The sequence below is a fragment of the Fusarium solani genome (assembly GCF_023522795.1).
Source record: "Fusarium solani strain SB1 chromosome Unknown bctg00000000, whole genome shotgun sequence".
In the NCBI taxonomy this organism is placed as follows: Eukaryota; Fungi; Ascomycota; class Sordariomycetes; order Hypocreales; family Nectriaceae; genus Fusarium; species Fusarium solani.
The window spans coordinates 5,154,717-5,172,372 of NW_027072157.1; the positions used below are offsets into that span (position 1 = coordinate 5,154,717).

Genomic DNA, 17,656 nt, shown 5'->3' on the forward strand with positions numbered 1-17,656 from the left:
ATTGCTAGCAATCGTCATAGACGGCGAGCACAGCTATACAATTGATCTGTACGCATAATCTGCGACAGTTCAATTGTATAATCTGCTGATAGCTACAGACCAGTTCCCAAAAACAAACAACAGGTATGATCCTGAGCGCTTTCAAGTCGCGGGTCGGTCGTCCCAGGGGCAGCCGCAATACAAATGGCAGCAAACGGCCACTCATAAACCTCGCGAGAATGAGATCGTTTGGAGATATGATGGAGGGCATCATCTACCATGGATGCGTTGAGATACGAGCGCCTTCCAAGGCATTGGCCCGAGCCTTCTCCAAGATGAACATCGACCAAGCGGTAGCTGTGTGTCCCAGATGCCAGAGGGACTCTCAAAACACCCTTCCCGTGGAGATGGACATCGACACGGATTTCAATATGAGATCCTTGGGACTGATACTGTCCCAAATCCCCCTTGGTCCGGCAACAGCACCTAAGTGGTGCCAACCCCGACGTTCAGCGCGAGCCAACAAGAGACAGCTCTGGCAGGGGGCGCAGACAAAGACGAGCGGTGCAAACTGTCTTTGGAGATGAGTATAGCGCCTAAGGGGTTTGAGAGGTGGGCTGTAGATTGACTGATCTTTTGGGTTTCAAGATTTGGAGTTGTTGTGATTGGTAACGAATAACGAGCTATACGAATGATGAGCTATACTTGTTTGAATGGGCACGGTATGATATCCAGGTTTGGTCTTTTATTTGGGCGTTCGATGTCTGGGGATAGAGTATTCTTCGAATCTGGATGGACATGTGAGTTGGTTTATTGGTACGATCAGCAGGCACGACAAACAAATTGTTGCACTTGAGATGACCATGATTAACGACTGATGTACATGGTGAAACAATTGATTATATCCTTTCGCTATGATACCAACTAGAAACATGAATCCTCGTAATACGACATGGAATGAGAGATACCTCGGTGCAAGAGAAGCCGATATACCGCCCTCTAAAACTGGCATCTGCCCCTCCCTGCCACTCTATCCCTACGCCTGGAACGCCTTGCCCCAGGCCACATCTTCTCATCGCTATGATACAAGGTGCCCGTCGCGTGAACCACTGGTGTGATACCGGAACCGGGATAAGCACGCAAAGAACGACTGTGGCGTGAGCTGTTGCATGGAACGTGCAACATCAATCAAACCAATTGGGCCGTGAGCCTAACCCCATTGAAGCAGCATCTAGCTTGAGGGGCTCTTGCTCTTCTCCTTGGGTGCCTCCGGCTCCTTTGGCTTTTCTTTCTCGTTGTCCACGTCCATAGCGTCACCAGCTGGCTCGGCCTTGTCTTTTTGCTCCGTTGCCTCTGCGGGTTTCTCAGTGGCCTCCTCAGTGGGCTTCGGTTCTGATGTAGTCTCCTTGGTAGCTTCGGGCACTTCCTTAGTTGTGGACTCCTCTTGTGTAGGCTTCTCAGCGGGCGCTGCTGGTTCGGCAGTAGCTTCGGGCTCGACGTCTTCCTTTTTAATAGTCGTTGTCTCTTCTGCGGGTGCCGAGTCCGTCATTCCCACGTCGCCGTCGTTGTCCACGCTGGTCTTCTCGGTCTCCTTGGCCGTCTCCTCTGGTTTCTCAGCTTCCTTTTCAGGCTGATCCTTTTCTGGTTGCTCATGCGCTGACATGTCCTCGATGGTATCGTCGTTCACATCATGAGCATCATCACCAGCAGGCTCCTCAGCAGAAGCGCCATTCGGAGCCTTGGGCGTGGCATTGCCGCTGTCCACCTCCATTTCCCCCTTACGGTAATCGGTAAAGGTGCGCTTGTTGCCGTTTTGTCGGGTAGCACCGTGAGCGCGTGCCATTTCGTCGTCGTCTTCGCTGGGCTCGAACTCGCCCTCGTGCTCGACTCGCTTGTCCCAACGATGTTCAGTCATGCGAACATCCTTGTTCTCATCTTCGTCCATGTCCTCCAGCTCGGCTTCCTCCTCGTCAGTCATACCACCAAAAGGCTTTCGTGGGACATCCTGCATCTGCACACTTGGCGCAGGGCCAGTCTGTCGCAGGTTGTCAATGACGGCGGATGTGATCTTCTCGAGGTACTCTCGGCTATTGGAGTTCTCCATGTTGGAGGATCGCACGTTCAGCTCGAAATCAGGAGCATAGTACTGCCTCTGAGTTAGCAAACAACATTTCTCACAATAATCGCACTGCATACCTCGTAGTATTCGTTGTAAGGCAGGGTTCGCTCCATCTCCTGCCCCACGAGAACACCAGTCTCAAAGGCCCATGTACGCGCAACATTTCGCATCGTGTAGCCACCACCACCAAGCACAAGAGTGGGCAGGTTGAAACTCTTGACAAAGTTGACGCAGTTAGCGTGACCGTCCATGCTCAGGTTGAAGCAGCCCAATCGATCGCCAGAGAGACTGTCGCCACCACACTGCAAGACAACCGCCTCGGGCTGGAAGTATTTCATGACGTTCTCGATGACGGGCTGGAAGATTGATCGGTAAGACACATCTGTGATGCCGTCTCGGAGAGGGAAGTTGACGGCGTAGTTCTTCCCCTGGCCGATACCGGTGTCTCTGAGTTCGCCAGTTCCGGGGAAGTATTCGCCGTACTTGTGGAAAGATACGGTCATGACGCGGTCGGTCGTATAGAAGGCCTCTTCGACACCGTCGCCGTGGTGGACATCGATATCGACGTAGAGGACGCGCTTCTTGAATCGGAGGAGTTCGAGAATTCCGAGGACGATGTCTGGAACATGGTTAGATCGCATCAGCTAGGTGAGTATGGGGGATTGCGCACCATTGACGTAGCAAAAACCGCTTGCCTCGCACTTTTTGGCGTGATGGAGACCACCAGCCCAGTTGATGGCGATGTCACACTTTTGGCGGTTCAGGCGCGCTGCGCCCTCCATGCTGCCACCGGCGCTAATACCACAAAACTCGAAGAGACCGTCGAAAACGGGACAGTCGTCTCCGACATTGTACTTGCCCTGCTCTCGCATGAAGCTATCCATGTTATCGGGCGTCACCTTCTGCAGGAAGTCGATGTAATCGTCCGTGTGAAACTGGGTCATTTCGCCTCTGGTCGCTGGCTTCGCGCGCTTCGTGAAGGTCAGCAATGTCTTGCCATGAAAAGTGGCGTGGAGCGAGCATCAGAGACCCCGCGGGAGAACTCACGTAGATTTCCATCTTCTGGTAGAGGTTGTACTGCATGATCAAGCTATGCGCCAGACGAATGCGATGAGGCTTCATAGGGTGCCCAGTGACGTAGGCATAATTGCCGATATCAGAATCGTAGAAGTAGGCGACTTTCTTTGGTGATGCGCCGTTGAGCGCGACCGAGCCGAGCTCGACCCGAATGTCGTCGCCCATGACTGCGGCTGCTTAGAGAGCGTCGCGAAGCTGGAGCAGGAAGGGGTGCGAGAAAAGGCTGGCGTGAGAAGGAGGTGTTGAATCGTTGGTGACCGAGATCTTGTAACTTTTTTTTGCTCAAAGAGAGCTCGGCATGATCGATCGTAAGGTGGAGAGAGAATGTGGGAGTTCGAAAAGAAACCATGTAAGAGAGAGCACACGGCAGAGAGAGAGGCTGCCAATGCGAACCGAAGCCCAGACTCGGAGCCGGCGTTTACACCGGATTAATCTTACAAGCGGATCCCGATTGGCTCCAGCCACAGCGGATATCAGCCCCACGGTTGCTGCAGCTCATTTGTTTGAAGCGAGGCTGAGCTCTAGCCACAAAAGATCACAGCACGTGACATTACTAAGCTCCAGAGCTGTGGCTTCCAGGCTGCCGGGCTGTCGTCAACGTCAATACGCTTCCACCTTGAGCTCCGACCATAGCAACGCCCTCCAACATCTTCATCACACCTCACCACCTCCATTTCTGTGCCATTCTACACGCGCGCATCTCTACTAGACACTCTCATACACATCACAGATATCATGGAGCGCTTTAGGAGTCTACTGGGCGGTGGTGGCATGGGCCTTGGTGGAGCTGCTCCCGGCACGGTAAGCTAGAGCTGCCATTCAAGCTTCCTTTCAGAGGATGCTGGCGATCGAGTGATTGTGCTGACGCGGATAATGATAGGACAACACGAACCTTATCGACAACTCGGAAACAGTATACATTTCCTCCCTTGCCCTGCTCAAGATGCTTCGACACGGCCGAGCCGGTGTGCCTATGGAAGTCATGGGCCTGATGCTGGGCGAGTTTGTGGATGACTTTACTGTCAAGGTTATGGACGTGTTTGCCATGCCTCAGAGCGGTACCGGCGTTAGTGTCGAGGCCGTGGACCCCGTGTTCCAGACCAAGATGATGGATATGCTGCGACAAACAGGAAGGTTGGTTCATTCGACTGGATAAGCTCCCGTTGCACTCACTAAATCCTCTGAACAGACCCGAGTCGGTTGTCGGCTGGTACCACTCTCACCCTGGTTTTGGTTGCTGGCTTTCGTCAGTTGATATCAACACCCAACAGTCTTTCGAGCAACTGAACCCCCGCGCCGTCGCCGTCGTCATTGACCCTATCCAATCGGTCAAGGGCAAAGTCGTCATCGATGCCTTCAGACTCATCAACCCACAGCTCTTGATGATGGGCCAAGAGCCCCGCCAGAGCACCAGCAACTTGGGTCATCTCAACAAGCCCTCGATCCAGGCACTCATTCACGGCCTCAACCGACACTACTACTCGATCGGAATCAACTACCGGAAGACGGCACTCGAAGAAAACATGCTGATGAACCTACACAAGCACGTTTGGACGGAGGCGCTGGAGATGGACGACTTCCGACACGAGGGCTGCAAGAACAAGGACCGACTACAGCAGCTGGTCACGTTGGCAGATGGCTACGAGAAGCGTGTGAAGGAAGAGACAGAGTTGACCAAGGAGCAACTGAAGACGCGATACGTTGGCAAACTTGACCCCAAGAAGCATCTCGAGGATGTCGGACAGGAGCTCATCGAAGACAACATTGTGTCGGTGTCGAGGCAGATGATCGACAAAGAGGCGACAATGCCGAAAAAGGATGGGCCGGCGGGGAGCAAGGGACAAGCGAATGGGGAGGAAATGGAGGTGGAGGAGGAGTTATAAGCGAGTGGACATGACGATGGCGAGAGAGAGGGACACTAAGATGCAAACCATTGATTGACGAGGCCACGGGATGATGGACTTGTAGGATTATCGGGCACCATACGTAGGCAGGCGTTGGCGGTTGGAAGGGACGATTTAGAGGCCCAGCCATGTCGCGAACTACTAGACAGGTTAGCATCGTACTCATGGCACTAATTCTTGCATGCGATTGTGGTCCTGATTGGGTGTGAGCGTTTAGGTTGCGATGGGCGGTGGGCGGGACGAGGCAATCAACGGGAATGATTATGTGGGATGAGGTGTTCAACCCATCAAGATGCATTGCCGATAAAGATCCCCTGCAAACGTCCCCTGAACATGCAGCGACCGTCTTCTTTGTTGACACATGAGCAGAGGTTGGGCAGCCTAGGATTTTCGCCCTTAAAGTCATGGGTCCCGTCAGGTCAGTCAGAGGGTTGTTTCTTTTGGAGGGCCCATGCAACCATCCAGGCTTGGAATTCTTCTGTCATCCAGACCCTTCCAATCAATTTAAACAAAGAGACCACACGAATTAATCCCGTCAGGCAGAGAAAAAAAAACAAAAAACTAATTACCTGGTTCGCCCCTTTTTCATCTCGGTAGATGGGCAAGGGAGCCGGCGTCCACTTGAGGGACCACAGTCTCCCGTCATTAGTAAGTTCCAGTTCCTTCAGCTTTAACCCGCCCCCCGGCCCCCCTGACACGCGCCTGTTCCCGTCCCGAAGCTTGAGTACAGTCCAGTACATACTCAGTATTGAATTGCCAAAAGTATCTTTTCATGATAATGGCTTTTGGGTCATTTCTGCGATCACTTCTGAGCGGACTCTCCACCTCTGTCAAGCCTTCTCACGTCGCTGTGCAGAAGCTTCAGAAGGCGAGAGGGAGCCCAAGCCCACCGCCACGCACGAAACCACAGCGACAACGCACGCCGGAGCGGGATCTGCGGGACAAGAAGCGGGCGCGCGTCGACACCTGGAGCGCGTCGTCATCATCGCGAGCCCGCACACGGTCACCCAGAGAGACTCAGGTTCATCACCAGAGAGCCCGAGATCAATTACATGAGAGGAATCAGGAACAACAGCATCAGCATCAACAGCAGCAGCAACGGGCCCGCGATAGCTGGTCCGCCGCTACCGCCACCACGACGGCCACTGCCGCCATCAACAGGGAGGCCTCGGTTACGCGCAACAGCCACCACGGGCGTACTGACTCCCAGCACCGAAAAGTTCGCGAGAGCTGGCCAGCCTCGACAAGAGAGCCTTCTGCCACGCGCAGCCACGGACCTACTGACCGCGTTACTCGCCGTCACACTCACGCTCCATCGACGACGACGACACGGCGGGACCGCAGCCAGAGCCGCCATGGCACCAACCGGCTACTCTACTCGGCCAGCCCAGCCAGCAACATGGGAGTCGTCAGCGCCACCGACCGAGCCATGGCCCCGGACATTGTGCGCGAGGTCATCAACCTCATCGCCATCCGCTTCAGCCACATCCCCTACGCTGTGAGCGGCCACGCTGCCATGGCCTACTACGGCTACGACGTCAAGCCCTTCAAGGTAAGCATCATCTGTCCCGAGCACACCCGCAAGCCCCTGAAGGGCTGGGCCCGGACACATGACATGCTTCCCATCCCCGGAAAGACGGACATCTGGGGCATTCCGACGTCCGACGGGCTCTTCCGTCAGGTCCGCGTGAGGTTCCCCTACGACTTTGGCAGCGCGCACATCGTCAAGGAGGGACCCACGGCCGCCGCCGTGCTGTCGCTGCCAGGCCTGGCCGATGAGTTGGCCAGGACCTACGTGAACGAACTCAAGCACGCTGATCTGAGGAGGCAAGAGTCTCTGGGTAAGGAGCTGATGTGGGTGCTACGGAGGATCTCTACCCTCAAGCATGACGACCACTGGCTCAAGCCCGAGAGGGCGCCGCACCTGGTCCAAGATCGGTTCTGGCTTCCCTTTTCCCTATCATACCCTGCCTCCGTCCCCCTATTCGCGGCAGCGGGATGGAGCATCCCTAATGCGGAGAGCTGGTGTTCGCCTTAATGAGGAGAATTGATGTCGAGGGATGACATGATGGACGACGACGATGTGAGAGTAATGGGAGCATGTGAACACGGGACATTTAATATTGCATACAGGCGGGCGCATTGGGGCATGCATTGGAGTTATCGGCATTTACTGGCATTGGATTGGGCAAGCGACAAGAAATTCCTGGGATTGGGACTTGATTTTTCGTCAAATATGAACGACACGATGCTTATGACTACCCAACAACATAGACTAATCACGATAACTACTCCTCTCTGTACATAGATAGTACCCGCAAGGTCAGAAAGACAGGACAGACCAATAGAGATATAGCATACAGCATAGGATATGTATATGGCCAAAGTTTATTGCATCATGACATGAAGTTGGACGTTGGTGAAGCTTGTCTGACTCGGGTGAGGCTGTATGTCGTGATGCATGCAATACAACACAACTAGCCTTGTATTCGCCGCGATGAGGTAGCTCAGATCGGTCTTACAGAGCCGTAATCAATAAATGCCATTGGATGAGAGCGACATATTGGTCTTGGCCTAGGCAAGGATGCCATGCATAATCGCCGCGACTATTACCCCATGCCCCAGAAGCGATGTACCGGGGAAGCTCCAGAGGACACGCAGCACGAAGTCAATTCGTATTAGAGCAAAGTCATCTATCGACACTATCTGAAAAGCTCCGGAGGATCCGATCGACCTGGTTCCATGCTGTTCTCCAATGCACTCCAATGTGTGGACCTCTCTGTATAGATTCCTTTCTCCCAACTCAACTCATCCCCAAAACGTCCTTAGATGGGGATGATAGGCGGTGTATCTTCAACCTTGAGCTGACTGAAACATGGCAGAAGCGCGGCTGACGATGTAGTCACCCCAGATGGTAGCATAGCTCATGTGGACAGTGAGGTTCTGGCTACCAGCCTCACAGAATGGATCACCAGCGTCGCAGATAGAGATGGTCTTGTCAGCAATGGCCTTGCAGCCATCAGGGTTCTGACGGGCGAGAACCTAGGAACGAGGTGAGTTGATGTTCAACGAGTGGGTGGTGAGGTAGACTTACGCCGCTGCCGTCGCTGCTCCCGACGGTGAAGGACTGGCCTTCGACGAGACTGGGATCGCCCATGATAATGATAGCAGCGACTACCATCGTTAGAAGTGGTCAGAAGATGATACTGTTGATGTTGCTTACCCTTGTTGGCGATAGAGGCGAGCAGGGGAGTGGTCTCAGGGAAACCGACGGAGCTGGCACCACAGAAGGTGTCCATGGTGACATGAGCACCCTATAACAATGTCAGAGGCATTCGTAGCAAGATAAACGATAAGCATACCTGAGAATATCCGAGGATGATCACCTTGGTGTCGGGGCACTGGTGGGCAAAGTCACCAACAAGTTGGGTCATGGCCGCGACACCGGCCATCTGCGAGGGGTTGTAGGGTTCGAACAGAGCAGGGTAGATGAGGGACTCGATATCAGAGCCGGGGACAAGATTCTTGATACGCTCAGCAACGGGGCCCAAGACGCCAGGCCCCTGGGGCTCCTCGCTACCACGAGCCACGACGATGTGTGCGCCGGAGGGGCACTGGGCCGACGCCAAGGAGGCCAGGAAGGCCGCGATGATCAAGAACAGAAGCATGGCTCTGATTTTCTTGACGCGAAATTCTAGGGAAAGAGGTGAGAAGGGATCATTCTGATGGCATGGCACTCTTGGGGTCGACTTACTGTGTGTATGTATCGGCGATACTTGGTGTTTTCTGTGGGCGGAGGGAGGAAGAAGGCGATTTCTGATCGGGATGTGTTAGAGAGCTTTCGAGAGCGATCTCCAGGTGTGAGAAATGAAGGTGAAGAAGAATGCAACAGAAGCTCTGTGGGCCTGAGGGCGAATCTATGATATGCGCTCTGGCAGTGCCAAAGATTCCGGCACTGGGGCGCCACTGCCAACTTGACAACGCCATCGCCAGCGAATTATGGGCTCTCTGAGCTTTGTAGAAGGAGAAGTTGAGACGAGGGCCGTTGGGCTTTGGTATTGAGGTTGAGTTGACTGCCATGGGCCATGGACTGACCCCCTTTCATGTACAAGGCCAGTGTCACTTCACCTCCTATCCTCACCCGGCCATCAAAGATGTCATACCCATATATCCGACTGTCCCCTGCCTTTCCGAACTTCCACCCTTGGCCCAGTATGTGACGAGCAGCCGTGCCAATACCCTGCCCCTGAAGCCACACCGTGATCATCTGAACATACCGGTGGCATTCAGGCGCGGTGAAACATGGAAACAGCAAAATCAGCAGCGATATCTCCGTAAGCAACCACATAGTTCATGTGGACGGCCAGATCATGGCTTCCTGCTTCGCAGAAGGGGTCGCCGGCGTCGCAGAACGAGACGGTCTTGTGGGAGATGCATTGGCAGCCACCTGGTCGCTGGCGGGGGAAGATCTGTGAGCCTTTTGTAAGTCTTCAATCCTTATTTCGGATGATGCTGAGTTGTGTACTTACACCGTTGCCCTGGCTGCTTCCCATGTGGAAGGGTTGGCCTTCGGTGGTGCTTGGGTCGCCCATCAGGACCAATGCAGCGACTATTCTCTGTTAGTATCCAACGCAGTAACTACAGATGGTGATATAAGTTTACCCTTGTTAGAAACCTTGGGCGACTGTGGCTTTGTAGCTGGAAAGCCTTCGGAGCTGGTACCGCACATTACATCGGCTATGATGTGAGCACCCTATGTCGAGTCAGCGCCCCTCATGCCTTCATGGCAGTTATAAGGCTTGACCTATACTCACCTGAGAGAAGCCAAGGAGTATCATCTTGGTCTTGGGGCAAGCCTTGGCGTACTTGTTGACAACCTCAGTCAGGGTTCTAACTCCCTCTGTCTGAGATGGCTCATAAGGATCGTACTGGGCCGGATACACAAGAGAAACCATATCAGAGTCTGGAATTCGATTCAAGATCTTGTCGGCGACCTCTCCGATGATTCCTGGACCCTGAGCTTCGAGACTGCCTCTGGCGACGATTACATGGGCTCCAGAGACGCAACCCGGACGTTCGTAGTCTTTGGCAGCGACGAGAGATGTGAAGAGGACGGCGGTTTCGAGGATGGAAAGCATGACTTCGGTTGAGATTGGGTGACCTTGACAGAACGGAAAGTTAGAAACGAGACAGTCAGGGTGGACGGGAGCAACCAACTCAAAGGTTATAGAGCAGGGAACCAACTTTGAGAGGATAAATGTTCTAAACAGCGGTTTAGAGAAGCCTAAAGAGGATCAGAGTTGGTACAGCTGCAAGTTGACGATCAGGATGAACGATACAGTCCAGGTGAAAAGAACAAGTCAGGACAAAGACATGCAAAGACGGAACAACTCATATATTGTTTAAGAGTACCCAAAGCCCGCATGACATGTCCATCAGTTGCCATGGGTGAAACCATCCTTCAACGCTGAATCACACTATCTGTTTGGATGTGACGAAAACGCGAAAATAAGCCATCTCGCAAGCATCACCAGGAAAGAGGCATAGGGCAAGGATCTCTTTTCTTTTTCTTCTGTAAAACAAACGGCACGATGAGAAACGAAAGACAAGGGCTTTGATTAAAAATAGAGCAATTAATTTACAAGAGTGGCTTCCCACCTCCTTGCTTAGTCGCGGGGGGTCGGGGGAGGTTTGTATGCCGCAATAATTAAGTCATCTGGGGGGCGACGGCAAGACAAACAGGAAAAAAAGTTGCAACCAACAACGAAAACAATCAATTTGAAACAAGACACGAACAAGATGGCTGGCTCTACTATTGACGAGTTACTCAACGCCCCAGAGTCCCAGATCCGGTCTGTCCTGCGCGCCCTCTGCAGCGATAGAACGGTCCAGAGACACGCCCTCGAACACTTTGACGCGCTCAAAAAGGGCAGTGGTGGACAGAAGCGCAAGGCGGCTGGCGAGCTCTTGATATGCGTACAGTGCGACCAGCCTTTTACCGAGGAAGAAAACGATAAAAAGGCGTGTTGGTACCACTGGGGTGAGTGTTTGCCAGTTCCCGCTGTGTGTGAATGAACAATGTGCTGATGACCATGTGATAGGAGAGCTTGAGGTTGATTATGATGGTGACTTTTGGGCGGACCACGATGAGAGATGCCATGGAACTATTGATACGGATGAGATGCGTGAGGAGTTCCCTGATGGCTTCACATGGAATTGCTGTGATAATACCGGGAGTGAAAAAGGTTGCGTGACTGGCAGGCATGAGGCCCATCCCAATCGCTCCAAAAAGGCATCAGGTGTTGAGCCATCGGAAAGTGAGGATTTGGATGACGACGATGATGAGGATGAAGATGAGTATTAGCAAACAAAAAATGGCCCTGTCACGTCACTGCAGCACAAGCAACACCATCATATCAATCTTCAACACATTGTCATGGATTTCAAACGTAACGAGATTCCCAAACTCCCAGCCTATGGATGGATCATGTTGCCCAAAAGGATATTTGCCCTCCGTCACTCTCCTTTCCTCTCCTCTCGACACGCACGTCAAAACACAAGCCCACCCTGGGACTTATAATTACACGACATGAAGAGCCTGCGAATCGTCTCGAGTCCCCAAAGGCCAGCCAGCATCATGTCATTACCCGATACTCCGTGCGCCACAATGCAAGTCAGTCTCGTCTCAGTAATCTGATCCTCCCCTGTCCACATGAGCCCTTGGGCTCCGACCCGTCGGGCCTCCAATCGTCTTCCCGATAATCTGGACCAGGACAAGAATGTGCAACATCCACCCCAGGACCCTCCTCTAATGATGGCCCTCTAACATAAATCCAACTTCTGTAGAACACCTGTCAAGAGGCTGAGCCTTCACTGGCGACTCTGTTGCTGAAGCGCCCCTCGACTCTATATCAATGGGCCCCTATGCCCCCATGATGGGAACCTTCTTGTTTCTCTTGCCCAGCAACGTGGCGTTCTCCAGGTTCAGCTCGAAAGCGCCACGCTCGCGATTCCGGTCTCGTACTTGTTGCCGGGCTGCAGCAGCCACAGCCGCCGAGTGCTGACCGTATCCCCTTTCAGTGCGCTCACGCTCCCGTCCTCGAGTTTCGTGGTGGTGTTCTTGGTCTCGGATATTGGTTTTTCGCATGCTCTGCTCCAGAGCCTGGGTTGCTGCATTCGGCTTGGCTGCTGCGTTGGGATCTTGTCCGTCGATCTGCATGACATCCTCATCCTCCTCCTCCTCTTCGTTGAGGGCACCAATGAATCTTGCGGGGCCACCCTTGGCACCGATCTGAGCTCTTCGCTTGCCCTCCTCTTCTTGGCGGTGCACAGCGTAGCCAACATCAAACACCTCACGAAGGTTGACGGCGCCGGGAGATCGGAAGTCGTAGCGCTTACCAGAATCTTCGAACTTGGTCGCATCAAAGGCTCGGAGCACCTCGGGCTTCTTCTTCTCCTCACGGGGGGTGGGGCCGTTTCCACGGACCCAAGGATGCGCCAGGAATTCTGTAATCGTGTATCTCTTCTCAGGGTCCACCGTCAGGAGGTGGCTGATGAGATCCTGGGCAGACTTGGAGATGTCGTCCCACCAAGGCGACAGGAAGGTGTATTGGCCCTTAGCCACCTTCTCTGTGAGTACCTCGATGCTCTCATCGTAGAATGGCGGGAAACCGCAGAGTAGTGTGTACAGCACACAGCCTAGCGCCCACATGTCGACTGACTTGGAGTACCGCTCATCCTTGACGATTTCGGGGGCCGTGTAGCCAACTGTTCCACAAGGCGTCATGGTCTGGTTGTCCCAGACAATCTTGGAAAGGCCAAAGTCGGCAATCTTGATCTGGCCGATGCCGCCCGCGCCCTGGCCATAGATAAACTCGCCCTCGTCGACCTTGTCCTCATCGCCGGGCTGCTTGGGCTTGGGGTGCTTGGACGGCACAAAAGGAATGGGGTTGAACAGGATATTCTCGGGCTTGATGTCACTGGCAAGGAGTCAGCTATCTCATCCAGGGCCGTGCAGGGGCGAATGACGTCAGGAGGGGCATCACCATTTCTGGTGTGACTGGCCTTCTGACATCAACCACCAGGCAGCAAAAAATCATGACATACCGATGAACAACACCCTTCTCTTCGTGGAGATACTCGAGGGCCTTGGCGACCTGGACAATGACGTGTCGGGAGAGTTCTTCACTGAAGTATGTCAAGCGGACAATCTGGTGGAAGAGCTCGCCTCCGGGAGCAAGCTCAAGAACAATGTAGTAGTACTGCCGTGACTCGGAGAACTCGACAAGCTTGATAATGTTGGGGTGGTCAAGTTGGCGCATAATTTGCACCTCCTTGAGAATGTTGGATCGCTGCGTTCAAGTTAGTATTCTGTTTAGCTCATCTGCGAGTCTGCAGGCCAATTATCCTCGTCGGGAAGACAACGGAAATAAGTGAAAATCCGACGAGGATGGCGGCCCAGACGTTAATGAAATAATTAAGAGAAATCTTCTCGCACCTCTGCTGCCTTTGGAACTTTCTTGAAGTCTGGATGTAAATGCTTGTTTCCCTATGAAGGGGACAACCCCGTGGCGTTGGTAAATGGGGACAAAAGAGAGAGTACGCCAAAAGCAAGCAAGAAACACACGCATTAAAAAAAGGAGAAAGGGCGACGCAGATACAGACGACCCTGGGCAAGCTCACCTGCATGCTGTTCATCTCGTACTTCCGTACGACCTTGATGGCGACCTCGCCTCTCTCGCCAGTGGTGTCGCGGGCACGGTAGACGTTGCTGAAGGCGCCGTCGCCCATCTTGTCGACGAGCTCCCAGCGCTCGAGGCCAGGGTAGCGAGGGAACTTGCTCTTACTGGCGTTCTCCTCGGCGACGAGCTTGGCGAGCTTCTCATCATCGTAGCGCTTCTTCTTGCTCGAGTACTCCTCGTTTGCGTAGTCGTCGGCGGGATCTCGTGCGCTCGAATGTCCGTGGCCGGGGTCGCTCGCATTCTTGTGCTGGGCAGCCGCAGGTTGTTGAGAAGCCTCGTTCTTACGCGGCGACTCGTCAGGGTTTCCGGCGCGAGCCTGCTTGCCTGGAGCACGAGAGTCAGCGCCGGTGCTACACTGGACAATATGACGACTTACCGTGCCGGATAAAATTCTTTAGCTGTTGAATGGTGGACATGGCTGTCGAAATTGTCGCCTAGGCGCGACAAGCCGCCTTGGGAGAGAAATTTGGACCTTGGGTCTACTACCGTAGCAAGACGGAGGACAATGGAGTTTACCACAAAAGTCGGGGTTAGGAGCTCGTGGTCGCTAGCTTGAGCGTGGTTCTCTGGTCTAGTCTAGGGCACGGTTTGCCGTCTAAGTCGTGCGAGTCGTGATGGTAGTCGTCGGGCGTGTGTTGAGTGTCGCAGAGCTCAACAGTCTGGAGAGACAGGCCAGGACAGGACAGGACAGGACAGGAAACAGGGCTGGCTGAGCTGCGGATGATGCGGGGTTTAACAGGTCGCAGAAGGGAGCTCTACTCTAGTGGAGCGTCTTGTAGGGGATCTGACGTCGTACAGCGACAGTGGCGTGTGGCAGAGAATGGGACAGGAGCTGAAGTAGTGTCGAAGAGGAGAAGGTCAAGGTTGAAGAGCAAGGCGTAGTAGGTTTGGAGAGGAAGAGATGGATGGATGGAGGTGAGAAAGCAGAAAAGGATGGAATTAGGTGACTGCCTTGTGGTTGGTGGTTGCTAATAAGAGCCCAGTTCTTTTTTTGATGGGGGGCGGGAGGTCAAGAGATTTGAGAGGTGACGGAGCGGAGGGACCTAAAGAATGGGAAAGAGTGGGCAGCCCAGCCCAGTACCAGTGCAGCAAGGCAAGCCCACTTTCAGTGGCAGTTTTTAGCAGGATTCTAGGCCAGCGCCAGCCCAGGCGGATGGGGTGGAGATGGAGATGGGGCGTCCGCGTCCGCGTCTGGTCCCAGTGAGAAACCTGGAAATAGGTTGGATTGGATCCAAGGGGGGTTTAACGGAGAGTCTGGGGGTGAGGGAGGTGAGGTCACTGATGGGAAGTGAGAGATGAAAAAGCCACAGCTTCGAGGCCGTTGTTTGAACCGATAGAGTGGAAACAGGCAGCCTGGGACAGACAGTGTTGGGATGAAGCCCAGAAAACTGGTGGTAAGAACGGCGTGTCCGGCGGCTGAGATGAGACGAGGCCGTGCTGAAAAAAAACAAGGCGTGACGTTGACGAACCCTGTTGTAGAACGTTGAGATGGATTGAATTCAAGCCGGTAGTGGCAGTTGACAGAGGGTGGAAAATAATTACAAAGCAAGAGTTGAAAAGAGTCAGGACATTCTCGAGCATCAGATTCGAGTCAAGTCATGGGGTGGAACGTGATGCGATGAAGAACTGAGACCAAGACCAAAGACGAGATACGGCACCCGCGACGGGAAGCACCAAATGTCCGGGGGCATCACCCACGGAAGCGGCAGTACCTCGACGGTAACAGTACATTGCATCCATTACACCCCCAGGGAAGCGAACGCCTACGGGAATGACACAAGCTAAAAAAGGGTCCAGGCCGCCAAAGCCGCCGCGGAGGCTGCACACCTCGACACCCATTACTCTACGAGGACATGATGATGGCATCACCCTCCGCATTCCCCTTCCTGAGTGGGCTAATCGGTAGCCACCATGTATGTGCCTTTGCATGTGCTCTGTGGCATCATGACTTTTGCCTATTGCTCTCTACAGTACAGCACAATACAATGTCTTTTCGCCAGTAATGCACAGCTGACAAACCCTCATTCCTGGACGCTGGTGTTTCTCTCAAAGAGACTACAGGCTACAGCTGGGAATCGTGCTTTGGCGAGATCTCCGCCCCGCCCCGTTATGACGCTGCCGACGACGTCATTTCCCTGTCGCCAGTGGGCATTGTACAGCTCGACCCTCCAATCACGGCCCCTGGCTGAGCTGCACGCCTTCTTGGCTCCCCAGTGGCGCCTGTTCCAGCGGGAGGGTCGCTGAAATCACAGCCCGAGCACGCGCAGCTTCAATTCATCACAACCGAGAGCGACAGCAACATGGACACTACGCTAGGAAGCAGCCACTGACCGTTCCTGCTCCAAGGTTACAGTAGGTTCCCCGGCTACAGCGGTCCCATCGGGTCCCAGTTCCCAGTTCTCCATCCATCCATCGATGCAACTCGAGGCTTGTGATGATGGACTCTTTTGTTTACAGTATTATCTTGAGGCTAATCATTTTAGATCTCTCCACTGTCGAGACGTTTTTTTCTCTTGGCAGGCATCAGCTTGTTTCTTTTTCTTTCCCTCGTTATTTTACATCCATGGTGTCACCAAGCAGATCCGTTCCTTGACGGACGAGTCATGGAAGACTACCTGCATCACTGACTATTGCTTCATTTCTGCAACAAGAATGGAAAATGTTGACCTTGGATGCTGATCATGACGAAGCACCGCGATACACCTGCATACGGTGCAACACAGGGCCAGCACCCGACAGCAGCAGGCTGTCCCTTCACTGAGGCTGACCCGGATCAACTTCTTGCTGTCGCTTCTGGCAGACATACGCAACGTCAGCCCAAAACCGGCTTTTGGGTTTGGGGAGCGGGGGCTTGCCGCTTGGCTTTTGCGTCTCTGACAGGGTCATCCAATGCTTTGATGCCATCCATCCCATGCCCCATGCCCTCCATCGGCTGCCCGTCGACTCGGACGTGCCAATGTCCCGTGAAGGTTGCCCTTGGCCGGGTCTGGACCTCGTTTGGACCCTGGCTGCATACTGTACTGTACGAAGCCAAGGCTGACGATGTCTCGTCTTTCGCTGTACCGTACGGATAACTCCCTCAGCTCGATACGGTGTCGTGTTGCTTGCCGACTCTATTTCTGCTTGCCCGTCACTGATTTGACAGCACAGCTGTTGGTGAAAACTCTTTTTCACTCTTGAAACGGCACTAGGTGCATGTTGCACGTTGGCTGTCTTCGGGCCTTGGCCTGTACCTGGCCATCATCTCCATCCTCAGCCCAGCACATCCTGGCCATGGGCAGTCCATCTCCAGTCTAGACCAATGTTCGCCCAGGATCTCATGTCTTTGCCAGTCCGACATTTCCGCTCATCGAAATGCCGCCGTCTGAGACTTCAATGCGAGGGCAATTCGAAAGGAATTTCTCTTTAGGGACTCTGGCGCCCATAAGCGCTATGACGCGGCTCTCTCGCTTCGTGGGACGTCTCTGAACAAGACGAGACAGATGCGTCCTGATGTGATATCATGACGCGGCTGGCGCCTGATGGTCAACACTTGCTGATATCATTCACTGGAACTCACGAGCCGCTTGACGTTATCTCCCAGATCTAAGATGGATGTCGAGTGTTACCTTGCCCTTGACGTCTAGACGCATGCTATTAATGGCAGCCTGGAAGTGACCACGCCCTGACTAGCATGGATCTTTGAACAAGGCGCGTCAACGACATACGCCTTTGTCGTCAGCGTCTTAGACAATGCGTCTGTGCCTTGCTTGATATTCCTAGATAAGGAATGCAGGTCCCCTGGTCCTCTCGATACTGCTACTTGAACAACTTGTTTTGAACAACTTGTATTCGAA

General features: G+C 53.6%; 6 protein-coding genes across 6 annotated transcripts; 3 read left to right on the forward strand and 3 right to left on the reverse strand.

Annotated features, from left to right (window-relative positions):
* Window positions 1–1,210: 1,210 nt before the first annotated feature.
* Window positions 1,211–3,340, reverse strand: MRS44_001632 (uncharacterized protein; the record flags this gene model as incomplete). Its single annotated transcript, XM_065623772.1, has 4 exons — window positions 1,211–2,125; window positions 2,176–2,717; window positions 2,769–3,090; window positions 3,146–3,340. 4 exons carry the CDS (start codon window positions 3,338–3,340, stop codon window positions 1,211–1,213), a joined length of 1,974 nt encoding a protein of 657 aa, XP_065480193.1.
* A 570-nt stretch (window positions 3,341–3,910) lies between these two features.
* MRS44_001633 (uncharacterized protein) lies at window positions 3,911–5,058 on the forward strand (the record flags this gene model as incomplete). Its single annotated transcript, XM_046273419.1, has 3 exons — window positions 3,911–3,976; window positions 4,056–4,309; window positions 4,365–5,058. 3 exons carry the CDS (start codon window positions 3,911–3,913, stop codon window positions 5,056–5,058), a joined length of 1,014 nt encoding a protein of 337 aa, XP_046138099.1.
* Window positions 5,059–5,857: 799 nt separating this feature from the next.
* Window positions 5,858–7,117, forward strand: MRS44_001634 (uncharacterized protein; the record flags this gene model as incomplete). Its single annotated transcript, XM_046280624.1, has 1 exon — window positions 5,858–7,117. The coding sequence occupies one exon, from the start codon at window positions 5,858–5,860 to the stop codon at window positions 7,115–7,117; it is 1,260 nt and encodes a 419-aa protein (XP_046138098.1).
* An 815-nt stretch (window positions 7,118–7,932) lies between these two features.
* On the reverse strand, window positions 7,933–10,217 carry MRS44_001635 (uncharacterized protein; the record flags this gene model as incomplete). The annotated part of the gene is made up of 9 exons (XM_046279312.2): window positions 7,933–8,121; window positions 8,174–8,253; window positions 8,303–8,393; window positions 8,442–8,759; window positions 8,834–8,984; window positions 9,382–9,548; window positions 9,609–9,688; window positions 9,742–9,832; window positions 9,894–10,217. The coding sequence occupies 9 exons, from the start codon at window positions 10,215–10,217 to the stop codon at window positions 7,933–7,935; spliced, it is 1,491 nt and encodes a 496-aa protein (XP_046138097.2).
* A 661-nt stretch (window positions 10,218–10,878) lies between these two features.
* MRS44_001636 (uncharacterized protein) lies at window positions 10,879–11,443 on the forward strand (the record flags this gene model as incomplete). Its single annotated transcript, XM_046274849.2, has 2 exons — window positions 10,879–11,119; window positions 11,181–11,443. 2 exons carry the CDS (start codon window positions 10,879–10,881, stop codon window positions 11,441–11,443), a joined length of 504 nt encoding a protein of 167 aa, XP_046138095.1.
* A 558-nt stretch (window positions 11,444–12,001) lies between these two features.
* MRS44_001637 (uncharacterized protein) lies at window positions 12,002–14,236 on the reverse strand (the record flags this gene model as incomplete). The annotated part of the gene is made up of 4 exons (XM_065623773.1): window positions 12,002–13,058; window positions 13,186–13,430; window positions 13,762–14,144; window positions 14,197–14,236. The coding sequence occupies 4 exons, from the start codon at window positions 14,234–14,236 to the stop codon at window positions 12,002–12,004; spliced, it is 1,725 nt and encodes a 574-aa protein (XP_065480194.1).
* Window positions 14,237–17,656: the final 3,420 nt, after the last annotated feature.